Genomic DNA, 17423 nt, shown 5'->3' with positions numbered 1-17423 from the left:
GTCCAGTTTTGGAATTTTCCCACACTCCACCATACTAGATCTCTCCAACAGCTTAACAACATATTTCCCTTGAGAAAGGAAAATCTCACCAAGTCTCTGTCACACCTCTAAGCCCAAGAAGTAGTGCATCAAACCAAGGTCTTTCATCTCAAACTCAGAGGCCAACTCCCTCTTACACTAGAGAATAAGAGGCTCTCCACCCGTCAAGAATAAATCATCAACATATAATACCAAAATCAAGGGCATACCTTGGATGACCTTGAAATAGAGACTCAAATCAGCATTGCTTCTCATAAATCCAGGCTTCGTTAGGTAGCCATCAATGCAGGCATACTATTGAGTATGTTGTCATTAATGTCAAAGTAGGTGCAGATGCAGCACGTGCAGGATGTACATATCATCATTGATATCAAGTATAGTCGAAGGTTATTGTTATGATATAGGTAATGATGATGGTGCAGGATGACTGAGATGATGCAGCTTGATGATGTCACTAGATGATGCAGTTGGATGAAACCCTAGCACTAGGGTTTGGTTTCCTAGATGATGGACACACACCACAATTGTTGAGGATTTTGATGATGTAGATCAGTTAGTTTGTCTTGGAGACTCTCACCATCGAATTCTCCTCGTCATGTTGATTCTAGTGGTATGTGGAGCGTCTGTGGGCCTTCACGGTTTGAGAGAAATGCCAGTCAAAGTTGAAGACTCAATCTATCGCTCAAAACCGCATAGGTTATTGATGTGGCAACACTCATTTGACTCTGGCAAATGAAGCATACTGATGTGGCAAATTTCACGATGTGGCAAATAAGGATTGATTGTGTGGCAAATTATTTAAGAGGAAAATAAAAATTCAAAAAGCCCTCCAAAAGCAATTTTTGAATTTTCCTACAAAGTCGGCTCTTGAAAACAAAATAGGAATTGTTCCCTGAGTCACGTTCCAAACAATTTTGGGCTCTAAAATTAAATTTTATATTTTATATTTTATATTTCCCTCCAAATCATGAAGCCAGCTGCTAAATTTGTGCTACCCGAAATGCTATATAAAGTCACCCTATTCCTATCTCATGGGCATCGATTCAACATAAATCTAATGTTATGAATTTCCAGGAGCTTGAGGAGTGCTTTTGAAGAGAGGACGGGGAGATTCAGCAATTATTACTGGACAAGGCATTCCTCTGAAATCCTCTCAGACCTGTGGAGAAGGACTGTAATAGCCCTGTGGCCTTGAAAATTTTCTGGGGAAGCGATTTTGTGTTTTGTTGGGTTTCGCTGGGTTGAACTTCAAAAAAAAAATTGGGCTTGAAACTTCGTGCCAATGGTTCGCTGGCTTGTGCTATTTTTGCAGGTGAGACTTAGACATGGATTAAAAGCCTCTATAATCGCATACTTATCATTTGTGGCCCCTCTTCTTGACTTAGTTGTGGACATATATATTTGTCTCTGAGGTGTGTTAAAAATCTATCGAGAGGCCTGTTTCGCTTGTAAGAGCCATGGGTTCTTCTGCTTCGAGCCTCCTTACAACAACATCACTAAGCACAAGAAGTTGATCATTGAGACCTCCTTAGACCAGCAAGCATCGGGCAGAATATCATCATGAGCATGATCAAAGTCTAGAGCAATTTAAACGTGATGAGTTAAGGTAGGCAGCTAGAGTTTGGTGGCTTAATAATTTGCATGTGAAGTATGACCCAATGTTGCACACATCGCGATCGGGATTTAATCGGCGCCGGGAAAAAAGCAGAAAAAATCGTTAAAATCGGGAAAAAATCGGAAAAAAGCGGGAAAAAATCGTTTGGCACAAAAATATTCATTTTTTTCAATTTTTTTCAATTTTTTTAATATCTAAACCATCTACAACATAAAATAAATACATTGACACATAAATATGATAAAAAAACTAATATATAAGATGTTTAATATCATTTCTAGCGCTAAAATCACACATAACATTGAATCATGTCCTGAATAGTAAGTCCTGAGTCCCAAGTCCAACTCAGCCTCAAAATATCAACAAAAAATATGATAATGTATCTCATCATGTCATAATGTCATATACAATAAAATGAAAGTCTAATCCTATTGATTTCCTCTGCCCCTCTTGCGAGAAAATGGCACAACTTTCTCTTTCCCTCTAGATGTAGAAGCTGGTGCCTGTGGTGGTGGAAATGGCAATGGAGTCTGACGTGCTCTAGAAGCTGAAGAACTAGTAGTAGCAGCTATAGGAGGCTGAGGTGGACGGAGACCACGTCCTCTACTGGTGGTAGTGGTAGCCCGGGTAGCCCGGGTAGGCGGTGTCACCTCCTCCTCCTGCTCCTCCAACTCCTCCTCCCCCTGCTCCTGCTCCTCCTCCTCCTCCTCCTCCTCCTCCTCCCCCTCCTCCTCCCCCTCATCCTGCACTAACCAATCCTCAATGGGATCCATGAGAGGCCTCTCGGTCTCAACCCTCCATTCAGCAGTGGTGTCAATCCCATCCAATGAGATGGCTTCCGTATCAGGTGTCTTCTCTAGTTGTTTCACCCACAATCGAAGATTGTAGTAGACATAGACCATGTCATTAAGTCTATGGGACTCCAACCTGTACAAAGTTCATGAAATAATAAATTAATAATTAATAATTAATATTATAAAAAAAATATTGTTTAAAACTTTAATGAATTCAAAAATTTATTTGGAAATTTGCAATATTTTAAATGTTTAAGTGTTAACCTATTGCGCTTCTTGTTGTGTATTTTTTCAAATACACTCCAATTGCGCTCACATCCCGAGGAGCTGCATGTTTGGCTGAGGATGCGTATGGCAAGATTTTGCAAAAGGGGTACTCTGCCACCATACATCTTCCACCATGCGTCTACAACAAAATTACAAATAAAATTTTAAATAAACATAAGAAAAAAATGGAATTTGAAGAAACAATGAAATTTGAAACAAAGTTACAAAGTACATACTACAAACTAAAAAATACCTGGCATTTTAACCGTCCTATCAATGACAGCCATATCAAAGCCAAATAAGCCACCTGACAACTTATATTGCTCAATTTGTCTAGAGATCTCCATACGTTCTTCTGAAGATCTCACCATCTTCTGGACACAGGTTAATAATCCTTCCACGACCTCAACATCAAAATTAAACCCACATGCATAAGAAAATGCAGGGTTCAGGAAAAGCCCAGCAGCATGAATGGGACGATGGAGTGTGTTGTTCCATCGCTCATCAATGACCTTCCATAGAAGGAGTTGTCTCTGGAACCCATCATCTCCCTTGTCATCATAGTAGGACCGAATGGCTTCTTTGGCCCTGTCCATGGCTTCATACAAATAGCCCATTGCGGGCTTCTCACCATCTACCAACCGAAGAACCTTTACCAAAGGTTCAGTGACAGCGCACACCTCCTGCACTCCCGCCCAGAAGTCTTCTTGGTATGAAACAATTCTGCAGACGGCCTCTCCTTCTGGTTTGCGGCTCATTGGCGAAGAACGCCACTCCTCTGAAACAAACATTCTCTTCAAATCCCACATAGAATTCAAGAGGGATTGAAGAGATATGAAACTCGTCGCAAACCGTGTAATGGCGGGGCGCACCAACTCTTTGTTGTTGGTGCATTTTCTCATCAAGCTAAGCACAGATGTGTGATTGTAAATAAATTTTGTGATGGTTTTTGATGAGTCAACAGCCTCTTTGACAAAGGGAATTTTCCCTATGTCCTCTAACATCAAATCAATACAATGGGCAGCACAAGGTGTCCAAAATAAAGTAGGATGCCTGTCCATAAGCATTCTACCAGCAGCAACATAATTTGCAGCGTTGTCCGTTATGACTTGGACAACATTTTCTGCACCCACCTCCAAAATAAACACATCCAGCAAATCACATAAATTTTTTGCATCTTTGATTTGATGAGTTGCATCAACAGATTTGATAAACATAGTCCCCAAGGGACAACTAACCAAGAAGTTTATAAGGGTTCTCCCCTTTTGGTCAGTCCAACCATCTGACATAACAGTGCATCCTGTTTGTGCCCATGATGCCCTAAAATCCTCCAATCTTTGGGTGCAGTCACGCTTTTCATCTTGAAGAAGCCGGCCTCTGAAATCATGAAGAGAAGGGAGTTTGTACCCCGGGCCAACACTGGCAACAGCATCAAGAGTAGGTTGGAAAAATGGATTATTCCTTATAATGCTGAAAGGAATATCACTCCAGAGGAGAAATTTTGTCATCAACTTGTCAGCTTTTTCTTTTTCAGTTCTTTTCATCATTGAACCGATAGTTGGTTGTGAACCAGGTGTGGTTCGAGGAACAAAATATGATGATGCAGCAAACGGATTGACTGACGCTGCAGTAGAACCTGTGCCACTTGGCCCACTTCCTTCAGCTGACCTTTTTAGTTGCCTTTTGAGTTCTTCTTTGGCGTCTCTAGTGTGCTCTAATTCTCCCAATGCTCTCATGGCTTTTTGGATAATTTCAGCATTTGTCTTTAGACAGGGCCCCACATCACGTCCAGGGATTTGTGCAAGGTGGAACTTCAACCTGTATATCCCCCCGAATATTTCCTTTCCACACAACTTGCAATACAAGTTTTGTCTATCATTCGGAGTTTTAGGGTCACCATATTCCCAGAAAGGATCCAATTTCCTTGGCATGTTTGTTTTTGAATTTTGAATTTGCAAACCTATGGAAAAATAAGGATTAGGAAATAGGAATTTAGGATTACATAAATGATAATAGTAAATACAAATTACAATTTAGCATTTGCAAAATTACAAGCTAATTATTTCCAAAATCCCAATTTCTAAACCCAAGTCACCCAACCAAATGCCAAAAAACAATGAAAAATCAAAAAAAATAAACAATGTTTAAAGAAAATGAGAAAATAAAAATCAAAAATTGGTTCTCATAGTCATAACAAATAACCCATCCCAAATCAATGAAAAATTTCCAAAAATTCTTTAAAAACAATGAAAAACAAAGTTTTTATTGAACCAAAACAAAAAAAAATTAATCTACATACCTGGTTTATGGACAAATTGGCGATCTTGGCTTGGATTCCTCCTAAAATCGCTTCGATTCGCTCCCACAACCGACGGCAACCCTCTCCCTCCCTTCTTCTCCTTCTCCTCCGCGGCGGACTGCTGAATGAATAAAAAAAAAATCGTTTTTTCCATATAAAACCCCGCTGCCCGCGCCCTCCGCGATTTTAACCGAAAAAATCGCGATTTTATCGAAAAAATCGCGATTTTTTCAAAAAATCGCGATTTTTTCGATAAAAATCGCTATAAAAAAAATTGGCGATTTTTTCGATAAAAATCGCGCTTTGAATCGGCAAATTTAAAAAATCGCGATTTTCCGATTTTATCGCGATTTTATCGCGATGTGTGCAACACTGGTATGACCTATGTTATGGCAGTATGAGCAGTAAAGTTGACAGTGACCTAGTCTTCTTAGTTGCTATGGTATGATACATGTGACACTGTCTTCTTTGCTATGATTTGCTATGAGATCTTATCTCTATGATCTTGTCCTCAATAAAACACGGAACGGCAACCTTGCTATGAACTTGATAGCAACAACCTTCAGAAACATCGATGCATATATGACATTCGCTGTAGTAGTTTCAGTGTACAGTGTTTGCAACAATTCCAGTACATTTGTAGCACTCAAACGAGCTCAGTAGTCCTGTAGCAGTTTGATTTTCATTAATATTACTGCTGACTGTGTAACCCTGGTGTATATATACATATATATGACTGTGACCAGAAGCATGACAAATGATGATACACTATAAGTAAAGGAAAGTTGTTGCAATATTATGATTCTTGACATGAGAACTTGGCAGTGACACAAATGTTTGACTTAATAGTGATATTGTGACACAATGATAGTTATGGTTGTGACAGAGTTTCTTGACAGTGATCATTGCAACAGCATACTAATAACAGTGATCCTTGACTACAATAATGACATTGATGACTATGAAAGAAAAGATCATTGAAAGTCTTTTAATCATGAAGGACTTGAATTCTGTAATGTGCACTGAGTTGTAAGCCAGTGACAGAGTTACTCAAGCTTTTGATGAATGTGTCTTAGATGGTTGACATTGTTGTTGCAAGGTTTGATGTCTTGGTAGAGTCTAGTTTTGGTAGCAGTATCATGACGCTGCCTTGACAGCGTCTATGACATAGAGAACCTTGACCTGTAAGACTATGAGATCATGTGGAGTAACCTATAGACCATGACAATGTCTTCGACGTGTTACCCACTATTTTGTGGGTGATATCCCTAGGACAAAAAAAAATTCCAAGATGGTCCTCAGCCAACAGCCACCAGCCACCAACTAACTCATTGTGCCATTTCTCCGCCACCTGAGCCAGCCATGTGGTCCCTCACCCATCTGCCATGATTGTATGTTTCATGGTAAGCCTCTTGAACCTAAAGGTATGCCTTGTCAGTTGGTAATTGCAGTGTTCCACGGGGACACGTCCCCCAGGGTGCGGAACACGCCCCGGTGCTCCCCCATGCTGTGAGGATGGGGCAACTCCTGGGAAACGTTTCCACCACGTCCCCTTTTTGGGGAAACTCGGGGAAACTTAGGGGGAATGTTTTTCTAGCAACGAAACATGACTCCCTTGCAGGGGGGACGGGGGGACGCCAAAGGGACGCAAGGACAACATCAGGGGGACTCAAGAGGGCCAGGGGGACACCAAGGGGATGCAAGGGGGACGCATATGCATCCCCCCATTTTTTTGTCTAATAATTTTTTTTAAACATTAAAAATTTTAAAAAATACAAATTTAAATATATGAAAAAATTAAAAAAACAAAAAAATGAAACTATATTAAAACTTAAAATTTGTCAAAACTTGAATTTAAAAAAATAAATTATATTATATTAAAATTTAAAACTTAAAAAAAAAGATAAAAACAATAACAAAAAAAAAATATATTAAAACTTAAAACTTAATATTTATTAATATTATTTAGTACTTTTTGAGAAATTTACTAGTATTTCATTGCTTAGTGTTTTCTATGTTTACTTTTAGTTTAGTATTCTATGGCTATTTTAGACTTCAACATAATGTCATTGTCATTGTCATATGATGAATTTAATTTTTATCGTTTTTGAAAATTTGATGTGCATTGCATAATTTCAATTGTCAAATGATGAATTTATTAATTTAATTTAGATGTACCTTGCATCATGCCAAATGATGAATTTAGATGGAACATTGCATAATGTCAAATGATGGATTCAATTTAGTAATTTACTTTTAGATTTACAATGCAGAAATGTCAAATGATCATTCATAATTCATGAATCACAAAAGATAATAGTCTAATATGTAATGATCATATTTAGTCTTTAGATGTACATTTCATGATTATTAAGATTTTCTATCCAGTTATTGACATATTTTTGGGACTTTAATTTTATATATTAAATTTTTAATAATTCATAATTTTATAATTTTTATGACCTTCACATCCGCCCGTTTCCCCAAAAATTCCCTAAATTTTGGGGTTGCTTCTATACGTCCCCCTTGTGCGTATGTTCGCTCCCACGTTTCCCCGTCCTGGAAACTCGGTGGAACATTGGGTAATTGAGTATTGTAGTTTTCTTATCATGGACACTTCTGGGCATGGATTAATGGGGGCATTCGACGGAAAGAATGGGTTAGGAACTTAGGTCTGTGCTCTCGTCCCCGGTTAGGTCTGTGCTCTCGTCCCCTAGTCCCCTTTTGGATGTTAACCTTGGATTCTAGTCCCATGGGATCTCTTTTACTGACCATTTGGATTTAGGGATGGTATTTCACGGGAAACCCCAATTTGGGTTGCGTGGTCGCGCTTCCCCATCTACATATATTACCCCCTTTCCACTCATTATTACCCCATTCATCATTTCTCCCACTTGGGTCCACATTCCTCCACTGGGTCCACACAGGGTAGTTCTCCCCTTCCCCTTTCCCACACCTTGGGTCAGGCCTGGAATGATGCCCTAGAAGTTGATGCAGCGAAAAAGAAAAGAAAAAGCATGATTGGCCACATTAAACAGGAAAATGTACCACAAAATGCAAAAGATGTTCGGGACAAACATATTTAGCACGTGGGAAAAAGCCAATACATGATCTCTACCCCATCATCATGGCCATCACCCTAGTCCCTAAAGGTTCTATGAGCCTCCTTCGTCATATAGGAACCCATGATTGTCCCAACCCCTGGTGGGCAATGAAATGCCTTACCTTGAAAAGGGGATATCCACTGCTACATCTCACACATCATGCTCTTAACCCCATTTGGAGCTTGGAGACATCGGCACATGCCAAAGCCCATTATGGAAGGGTGGGCCATTATGAAGTCCCCACTTGTGGTCCATGGTTGGTAAGCTCTTTTACTCAATTTCTCTAACAACTTGTTGTATTGGAGGGCCAAGGTACACATTGGATCTTATGCAGGAATGAAAATGGCCTCCATCTTGGGTTTGGTCTCCCTATACGGGATCCTCACTGTTGAAGGAAAGTGTAACTAGGTTCGGTCTTCATAAATGTACTTTTGATATTTGTACTTATTCAAGAAAAGAAATATTATTTTATAACATATGTCAATGAGTTTCTTGCTCACTGAAGTAGGTGAGTCAAATAGTCAAAAGGAAATGTTGAAGGCCTTAAGGGCATGTTATACCATGTATAACTATATATTAAAATTAAAGGGAAAACCTCCAAGCAAAGTCAAGTCCACTCCTATGTTATGGCACCATCAACAAGCTCCTTCAAGCATGCTACACAACCATGGAAACTATCCAAGTGTGCTAAGAAAATCAGCCACCAAATTGCCCTCAAAGTCGGTCTACAATTAAGAGGACTAGTCAGCCTTCTAGCCAGCCTAAATGGAGCGACAGTCCTCTATTTATAGAGGTTGGCCACTCCAAATAGAACGCACTACTTGAGCTCTGAAATCTGCAAGGAAAAGAGAACAAGAGGAACGAAGGAAGCCGAAGGAAAAGGGTCTACAAGGTACAACAAAGTAAGAAGAAAGGACAGCGAAGGTAAAGAAACTGTCTTCTAGGGTAAACATAGTCACACGTGCAAGGAAATGAAGGATAGTCTGCGGCCATATCAACAGTAAGATCACAGCTCTATATTCCTCCTTGTTTGGGTTAGTAACTAGGCCTACAAGGCCTCCTACTCCAGCGTTTAAGAAAGACACCCAAGCGAAGAAGAGAAGGGCAAATAACACCCAGTGATCCTCCCACACATAAGAGAAACTAGGGCAGCAAAACAGTGATACACTCAAGAAGGTTTCAGTTGTTTAAAGTTGAAGTATACTTGAGCAAGGGATAGAAGAGGAACATCTCATCTAGAAGATTCACTCAAAGAAGGCCTATCTCTAGACAAGATTCATAGTAAGAGAACAAAGTGTCGGAAGAAGGAGGATGAAGTGCTGGAGAACAAAGTGTTGGAAGAAGTGTCGGGGAATAAGGTGCAGAAATAAGGAAGGACTTGACTTGTGCTTGGAGGATACTCTTGTCAGGGGTCTAGGGTTTGGCATTGATCAATAGAAGCTTCAATAAGAGAAAATCACTATAGGTTTTTCCTCTCAAGAGAAAAGAGGTTTTGGCCCTGGCATAGAGCCAATATCTTGTGTTCTTGTTCTTATGTTTTGGTAGCAGTTTGATGAAGTACACACCCATGCATTAATAAGAAGAAGAAGAAGATTAAGCTAACAAGAAAAGTTAAAAGACTCCACAAATTGTTATCAAGTAACGAAGAATCACACTACACTACTTTTCCCTAGATTCTTCAAAATGGTATCAGAGCTAAGGTGACACATCAAGGAAAGGGCTACTCAAGAACACTCATCAAGGGAAAAGATCTACAAAGTTGAAGCATCAAGCCTAGAAGTCTCAATTACTTCAAGAACAAGAAGGGTCTACAATCCATCATTCATCAAGGAGATCTACAAAGCTAGAAGAAAAGCCTTACATAAAGGCACCTACAAAGAAGAGCAAATTGAAGCAAAACCTACATCAAGCTACAAGTCTTCAAGCAAACATCATCACCAAGCAAGTCCACTTGGAGAAGGTAACTTGAAGAACATCAAGATCCAGGGACGACAAGCCATCAAGCCTTCAAGGAGGAAGCAAATCCATTACATCTCAATATCTATCAAGTAAGTACATGTCCCCTTCTAAATATACACCAATGTCGTTTTGCAAGGAAAGCAATAAATTGATAGGCACCAATAACTTTCTTGCATGGAAGAAGAGGACTGATCTATTTCTCAAGGAGAATGAACTCCTAGAACATGTCAAAGGGAATATCACTATCCCTACTAAGGAACAGACTCAAGCCTTAGTCAAGTACAATAAGGATGAGACAAGAGCTCAAAGGATTTTGATAGAATCAATCAAAGACTCTCTCATTTCTTATGTCTCCAAGTTTGAGACATCAAAAGAAATTTATGATAAAGCTAGTAGAGTTATTCTTGGTATCCACAACCGGTGAAGTAATATCTCTGATAAATGAATTATACAAGATGAAGATAACAAAGGAAGGAATAGCTCCCTACTTCATGAAAATCCCTGAAATGAGAGATCAACTTCAAGAGCTTGGGGAAGTCATGTCTGACTGAGAAATGACAACTGTAGTACTCAAAGCTCTACCTGAGGAGGGGGGAATCTTCACATCAAGCATATATGCCAAGAAGGAAGCAACCACTCTCAATGAAATGTGGTCTCTATGTAGAACAGAGGAAACCAAACTTAAGGCAAAAAAAGATGTAGGATCAAAGGAGCAAGCATTTGCGACCATTGCCAAAAGAAAGGGTAAATTTGGCAAGTTTGGTCCACGAAAAACAAACAACAAAGACATGTCCAAAATCCAATGTTTTGGATGCAAAGAATATGGACACTACAAAAGGAATTGTCCTAAGCTTAAGTAGGACAACAACAACAAAAGGAAGAGGGAAGAAGCTCACATAACTCAAGAGATGAAAGAAGAAGGAAAGAAGCAAAAGAAGGAAGATCCTTTGGATCTCTACCATGAATAGGTCAAACTCTTTACTTCTAGACTTCTTTCAAAGTTTTGAGTAGGATAGGAGCATGTAGGAATAAATTAATATTGCATGGATAGAAACACCCTCTAGAATATTGCAGCATGATGTACATAGAGTTCTAGATACTCATGAGGATGCAGCATTTATGATAAGAACAAAAATGCATGATTAGAAATACCTTCTAGAATATAGGAGCATGGCAGATATAACCCAAGATATTCATGTAGAAGAAGCATACTTAGTATAAGACCTTATCCACAATGAAAGAAAATTGATCATGATTAAGAATCTTAGAAGACCTCCATCATCAAAAGTAAGGAAACATTTGCAAGGCAAGGATCTTTAAGATCCTATGATGGGATCTTCAAAAGAAGGTTCATGGACCAAAGCAGATGTCTCATTGGGAATCCCATTCATGGGATTCAAGAAAAGAATGATATGCAGGCAAGCTAAGATGAAGCAAGAAGGGCCACACCAAAGGATTATCAAAGGAGAATCAAGATGAGTTATGTATGCATTAAAGTTTAGTCATGTTGTCATTTGTATATTATTGAGTCATGGGATAGTTCTATAACATGATCAAGCATGAAGGAATCTCTTTTACCAAGAACATGCTCAAAGGCATGTACCACAATGCAATGAAGGTCAACAAAATAATATGCTCACATAAGGAGTATAAGATTGCTGACTAAGAAGCAAGAAGAAATGTTGACAAGTCCAGAAAGCAAGCAATGAAGGAATGCTCTCACAAGAAGCATTAGATGGTTGACCTATCTATCTAATAAGAAGAAAATGAAGAAATAGATCAAGCATGTGGAAGAACACCATGATCACTGAGAATCACTATCTGACAAGATACTTTGAAGATATCTCCCAAAAGAAGGCAAGACAACTCTGATAAAGGAAGAAAGGACCCTTGACACCTATGAAGGCCTTGGAGATATAAAAGATGCAGATAACTGATTCTACTCTACGAAGATGTCATGATGAAGAAACCATCCAACAAAAAGCAATGTTGAAGCAATATCAGGATGAAGTCATGATGGGCTACTAGGTCGAAGCATGTAAACAAGCAAGTACAACGAAGCATCCATGAGAAGAAAATTCCGAAGCATAGACAAGATGACAAAAAAGTAGCCAAGATGACAAGAAAACCTGATGTATGACATGAAATCCACTTTCCTCGAAGGAAGCAATGACATGACAAACCAGGGAGGAAAGTGATCGATGGATGGTGCCCTACCTAGAAGAAGTTCGAACAAAGACTTCATGACATCAAGAAAGGAAGGAGATCAAGCAGCTGAAGGACCCACGAAGAAGAAGCTGCTGATGAAGGAAACAATCCCCAATTAATAAGAGGGAGCTCTGATAGGTCCCTGATCAAGAGGGAGTTTTGGATCACCCCTGATTACAAAGGAGTGACAATTGTGTTTTCCATTTCATGGGTCATGCACTAGACCAGGCCTAACAACCGTAAATCTAGATGAAGGCCATGATTGGAAATGTAGACACAACATTCTTGTCCTCACGTGGGAAGAAAGAATGGGAGGATTGGGTAATCATCTAGCATCTGATACTCTTTGAGGATGTGTAGGGCATCCAAGACAAGAGTAGGCAAGAGTACTGATATTCTTTGAGGGTTGGGAACCCAAGATAAGAATAGTCCTAGAAGGTCACACTCGGAACACCCAGGTGGGTATGTACCTTGAGAGACAATGATGAAAGTGTCTATAAATCATTGGTCTCACCAACATTGTAGCTCATGGTCTCAAAAAGAGATGGAGCTCTTAGTCAAGGCCTTGCACTATGGCAATGCTGATGGATATGATGTTATAACAGATGGATTGCTAATCTGGTTTCTCTTATGTGAATTCTTCAAGATTGATAATGGCCAAACACCATGTAATGTTGTATGAAAACCTCCCTAGTCAAGGAGTGTTGAAGGAAAGTGTAACTAGGTTCGATCTTCATAAATGTACTTTTGATATTTGTACATATTCAAGAAAAGAAATATTATTTTATAATATATGTCAATGAGTTTCTTGCTCATTGAAGTAGGTCTAGCACATGTCAAAGTGTTGTAGGTGAGTCAAATAGTCAAAAGGAAATGTTGAAGGCCTTAAGGGCATGTTACACCACATATAAATATATATTAAAGTTAAAGGGAAAACCTCCAAGCAAAGTCAAGTCCACTCCTATGTTATGGCACCATCAAGAAGCTCCTTCAAGCATGCTACACCACCATGGAAACTATTCGAAGTCTGCTCAGAAAATCAGCCACCAAACTGCCCTCAAAGTCAGCCTACAATTAAGAGGACTAGTCGGCCTTCTAGCCAGCCTAAATGGCATGATAGTCCTCTATTTATAGAGGTTGTCCACTCCAAATAGAACGTACTACTTGATCTCTGAAAAACCACAAGGAAAAGAGGACAAGAGGAACGAAGGAAACCGAGGAAAAGGGTCTACAAGGTGCAGCAAAGTAAGAAGAAAGGAAAGCAAATGTAAAGGACTGTCTTCTAGGGTAAGCACAGTCACACATGCGAGGAAATGAAGGATAGTCTGCGGCCATATCAGTAGTAAGATCACAACACTATATTCCTCCTTCTTTGGGCTAGTAACTAAGCCTACATGGCCTCCTACTCCAGTGTGCAAGAAATATACTCAAGCGAAGAAGAGAAGGGCAGATAACACCCAATAATCTTCCCACACGTGCGAGAAACTAGGGCAGCAGAACATTCATACACTCAAGAAGGATTTTGGTTGGTCAAAGTTGAAGTATACTTCAGCAAAAGATAGAAGAGGAACATCTCATCTAGAAGACTCACTCAAAGAAGGCCTATCTCTAGACAAGATTCACAGTAAGAGAACAAAGTGCTGGAAGGAGGACGAAGTGCTGGAGAACAAAGTGTCGGAAGAAGTGTCGAGGAATAAGGTGCAGAAATAAGGAAGGACTTGACTTGTGCTTGGATGATAATCTTGTCAAGGGTCTAGGGTTTGGCATTGATCAATATAAGCTTCAATAAGATAAATTCACTAAAGGGTTTTCCTCTCAAGAGAAGAGAGGTTTTGGCCCTGGCAGAGAACCAATATCTTGTGTTCTTGTTCTTATGTTTTGGTAGCAATTTGATGAAGTACACACACATGCATTAATAAGAAGGAGAAGAAGATTAAGCTAATAAGAAACGTAAAAAGACTCCACAAATTGTTATCAAGTAACGAAAAATCACACTACACTACTTTACCCTACATTCTTCAACACTAACCCTCCAGAGGGTTACATTGGCACATGTAGGGTGTGCGTGGAGAGCCATGGGCCTCCACAATAGTAGAAAACACTCCATGGATCCCCGAGGACATTCAGGGATTGCTCGAGATTCACCTGTTGGACAAGGAAGATGCACCTGGTTCACCTTTTCCCATCCAGCCCCACAGATGTACCAGGCACTTGGCAATTGACCCAGGACTTATAGGATGATGTGGCATCACCTACACCATCATAGGAGCCCTTACAGATGATCTACAGGCATCTTCGACTCATTTGGAGACCCATGAGGTTATTATTGTGCCCCCACACCACTGGGAGCACCACATGTTTATTGTTTGGAGAACAAGGGGCCAACCCCTTGTCCATCACGTTTGAGGGTCCTATTCTTCATTATGGCACCTATGGACCTCATCAGGCCTCTTGGAGGGCCTTAGACATTTATTATATCTCATTTGTCCTCTTAAGAGGCTTATTATTTCATCTGTGAGCTAGTTTGGTGGGCTTGTCACCAAAAGTTAGGTTATTAGCACATTGTTTTATTTTTGGGGATTATGTAGGCCTAGGTGACTAATTCGAACTCCTCATTAGGGTATAAATACAAGTGAGATGAATTCATTTGCTCATCATCACTTTGGATTAGATCTCTTTTCTCTCTTGAGAATTTCACACTTTTTCTTGGAGGATGAATTGGAGGTTTATGGATGAATTTTGATGTTTGGATTTGGTTTATCTTATCTTGGAGCTTCTCTATTGTCAAATTGTGGATGGTTGGATATGTTCTATTACATGCAAGTACATGATTTTAATTTTATTCTTATTTTACTTTGTCATATACATTGGATTGGGAATTTTGCTATTTTTAGGGCTAATTGTTGCATGCATTTACTGCTTAAATTGTGGAATTTTGTCTCTATATAGCATCTCTCAATGTATGGGCCATGTAATTTTGAATGAAATTTCCTAGGGATAATTCCATCAACGAATTCATCTTGATAAGCCATCACCTTTTGCAAGTCGAAGTATAAAGTTGTAAGGTTTCTTTCCTTTGCCCTAGAAGACAAGCGAAGTAGTCTTAAGGCCTCCTTGATCAAGAAACAAGGTCCTAATTCATATTTATCCTAGAATTCATTCTCCCAAGACTAAGGCACTGATCCACCAAGAGGTGGTCACTCAAAATCAACTCTTTTTCATCTTCTTCTAGGTCTAGCCAAGTTGGGTCACCTAGGGCATCACTTTCCCGACAAAGTAGCCCTCCAAAAAGTTCAATTTCCTAGCCTCACTTGCACTAGTGTGTCCTCAAGGCTTCCTCCAATTTGGAAGCCATTCTGAGGGTGGAGTTTTGAGATAACCCAAGCCGTAGCTCCGAGATTAAACTTTGCCCTAGCATCCCCAAGGCTAGTGCCTCATAGGATCAATTTGACACTTTTAAGTGAAAATTCTTACTTTGATCCTTCCCCCCTCCTTGTTTGGGTTAAGAACATCATTGGTTGCTAAATTCCCTTAACCTAGGTTGGGTCCACTTGGTCCCATGTGGTCTCGCATCTTTGAAAAGTCAAATCTTCAAGAACCATTCAGGAAGTCAAGTTCAATAAGGATTTTAGGATTGGGAAACTCTTTCATAAGGCATATTCCTCTAAACCTAACCCTCAAGTCCTCACCTCCTTCTCCTAGAAATCTTCGTACCTTGCTTGATAAGCAAGAAAGATCTATTCTTAAAACCCCTTCTAGGAAAAGGATTACAAGGGTCACTTCATATTCATTGGTCGATTTATCCTTTACAAGTGACCTTCTATATATACCGAATCTCCTCCCATCAGTGAAATTCCGTAAAGAGTAGGGAGTCTTAGCTGAGGTGACAGTGGGCTAAGTCTCCATTATTGCCCTTGATCTAGCAGTTGTCCCTTTAGGAGTCCCTTTCAGGCCCCTTGCTAGTTTGAGCGGTAATAGGAGGCATCTTTATAATCTATATGCTAGTGACCCTGTTGCACATTTGTATAACTCTAATGTTTAGCAAAGTGGCAATGATATGTGTGTAGTGTTGCAGCAACCTTTGATGACAACGAGCCTTTTGTAGATCCTGCTCTTGTGACCTGGTCATAGGATGACAGTAACTTTGACATTGATAGCAGTATTCCAGACATAACAATGACTTATTGTGACAATTTACCTTTGACAGTGATCATAGTAATGATTATGATGTTTCCAATTACAGCAGTGGGCAACGAACAAATTTAGTAGCAATAACAAAATGTGTAGCAACAGTGGGAGCAAGTGTAGTGAAGCATAAAAACTTACGTTGAAGCACGAAGACTAATAGCTTGAAGGCTTGAATGTAAAAATACACACAGGTATTTAATAATAATAATAATTTATTAATATATAAAATTGTATAAGATGATATAAGATTACAATGAGGACCCTGCTTTTATACCTCCGCAGGTGACCTTTGGTGAATGGGCATGTCTTTTAGACATGCCTTTTCACTTAATTTAATGACTATTTAACCTAAATAATATTTAATTATTTAATATTAATATTTATTTTATTTATCTAATTGTTATGAATTATATTCATAACATAGCCTCTTCCTTCAGAAGCTTTGTCCTCAAAGCTTTAACGCTGGGGGTTTTCTTCTCTTTAGTGTCTGTCGTCTCGTCATCGATTCGTCATGTAGCTTATCAGTACTATTTCCTTGTATATATATTTCCCCCTTTTTTATTTTGAAGTCTAATAATTTTTATTTATTTATTTTTTATAACTCCAATTCATTTATTATTTTATTTATTTTTTATTTTTTATTTTTTTCTCTAATAATAATAATATTATTATATATATTTGTAATAATTAAATTAACCATTTTTTTAATTATAAACTATATAACTATAATTAATATAACTTATTAATTTATTAAATATATATGATTTAACTATGGTTTTAGTTGCAATTTATATCGATACAGGCGTCTGAGTGTTACAACGTATCAACTTTCATCGTTGATGGGAAGTCACGCTCTTTCACTGCGGTCACATTGTTCCGCATTATATAATTGCGTTTTTTTAGAAAACCCACTTGTTGCGTTCCATACGAACCAGCGTCACTAAACCACA

At 39.0% G+C, this 17423-nt stretch overlaps 2 protein-coding genes across 10 annotated transcripts in view; both read right to left on the bottom strand.

Annotated features, from left to right (window-relative positions):
• RNEE/G (RNAse E/G-like protein) overlaps positions 1-17423 on the bottom strand; it is a 424083-nt gene that overhangs the window by 101966 nt on the left and 304694 nt on the right. The gene's annotated exons all lie outside the window — the stretch shown is intronic.
• Positions 2430-3473, bottom strand: LOC149228717 (uncharacterized). Its single transcript, XM_089376867.1, has 2 exons — positions 2713-3473; positions 2430-2581 (listed from the first exon to the last, which is right to left on the bottom strand). The coding sequence occupies exon 1, from the start codon at positions 3471-3473 to the stop codon at positions 2958-2960; it is 516 nt and encodes a 171-aa protein (XP_089232993.1). The 3' UTR covers positions 2430-2581; positions 2713-2957.

The sequence above is a fragment of the Pinus tabuliformis genome, chromosome J (assembly GCF_031772625.1).
Source record: "Pinus tabuliformis cultivar Carrire ecotype Pingquan chromosome J, CPIR1, whole genome shotgun sequence".
Classification (NCBI taxonomy): domain Eukaryota; kingdom Viridiplantae; phylum Streptophyta; class Pinopsida; order Pinales; family Pinaceae; genus Pinus; species Pinus tabuliformis.
Note: the sequence above shows the minus strand (reverse complement) of the source record. Positions and strands in the feature narration are given on the sequence as shown.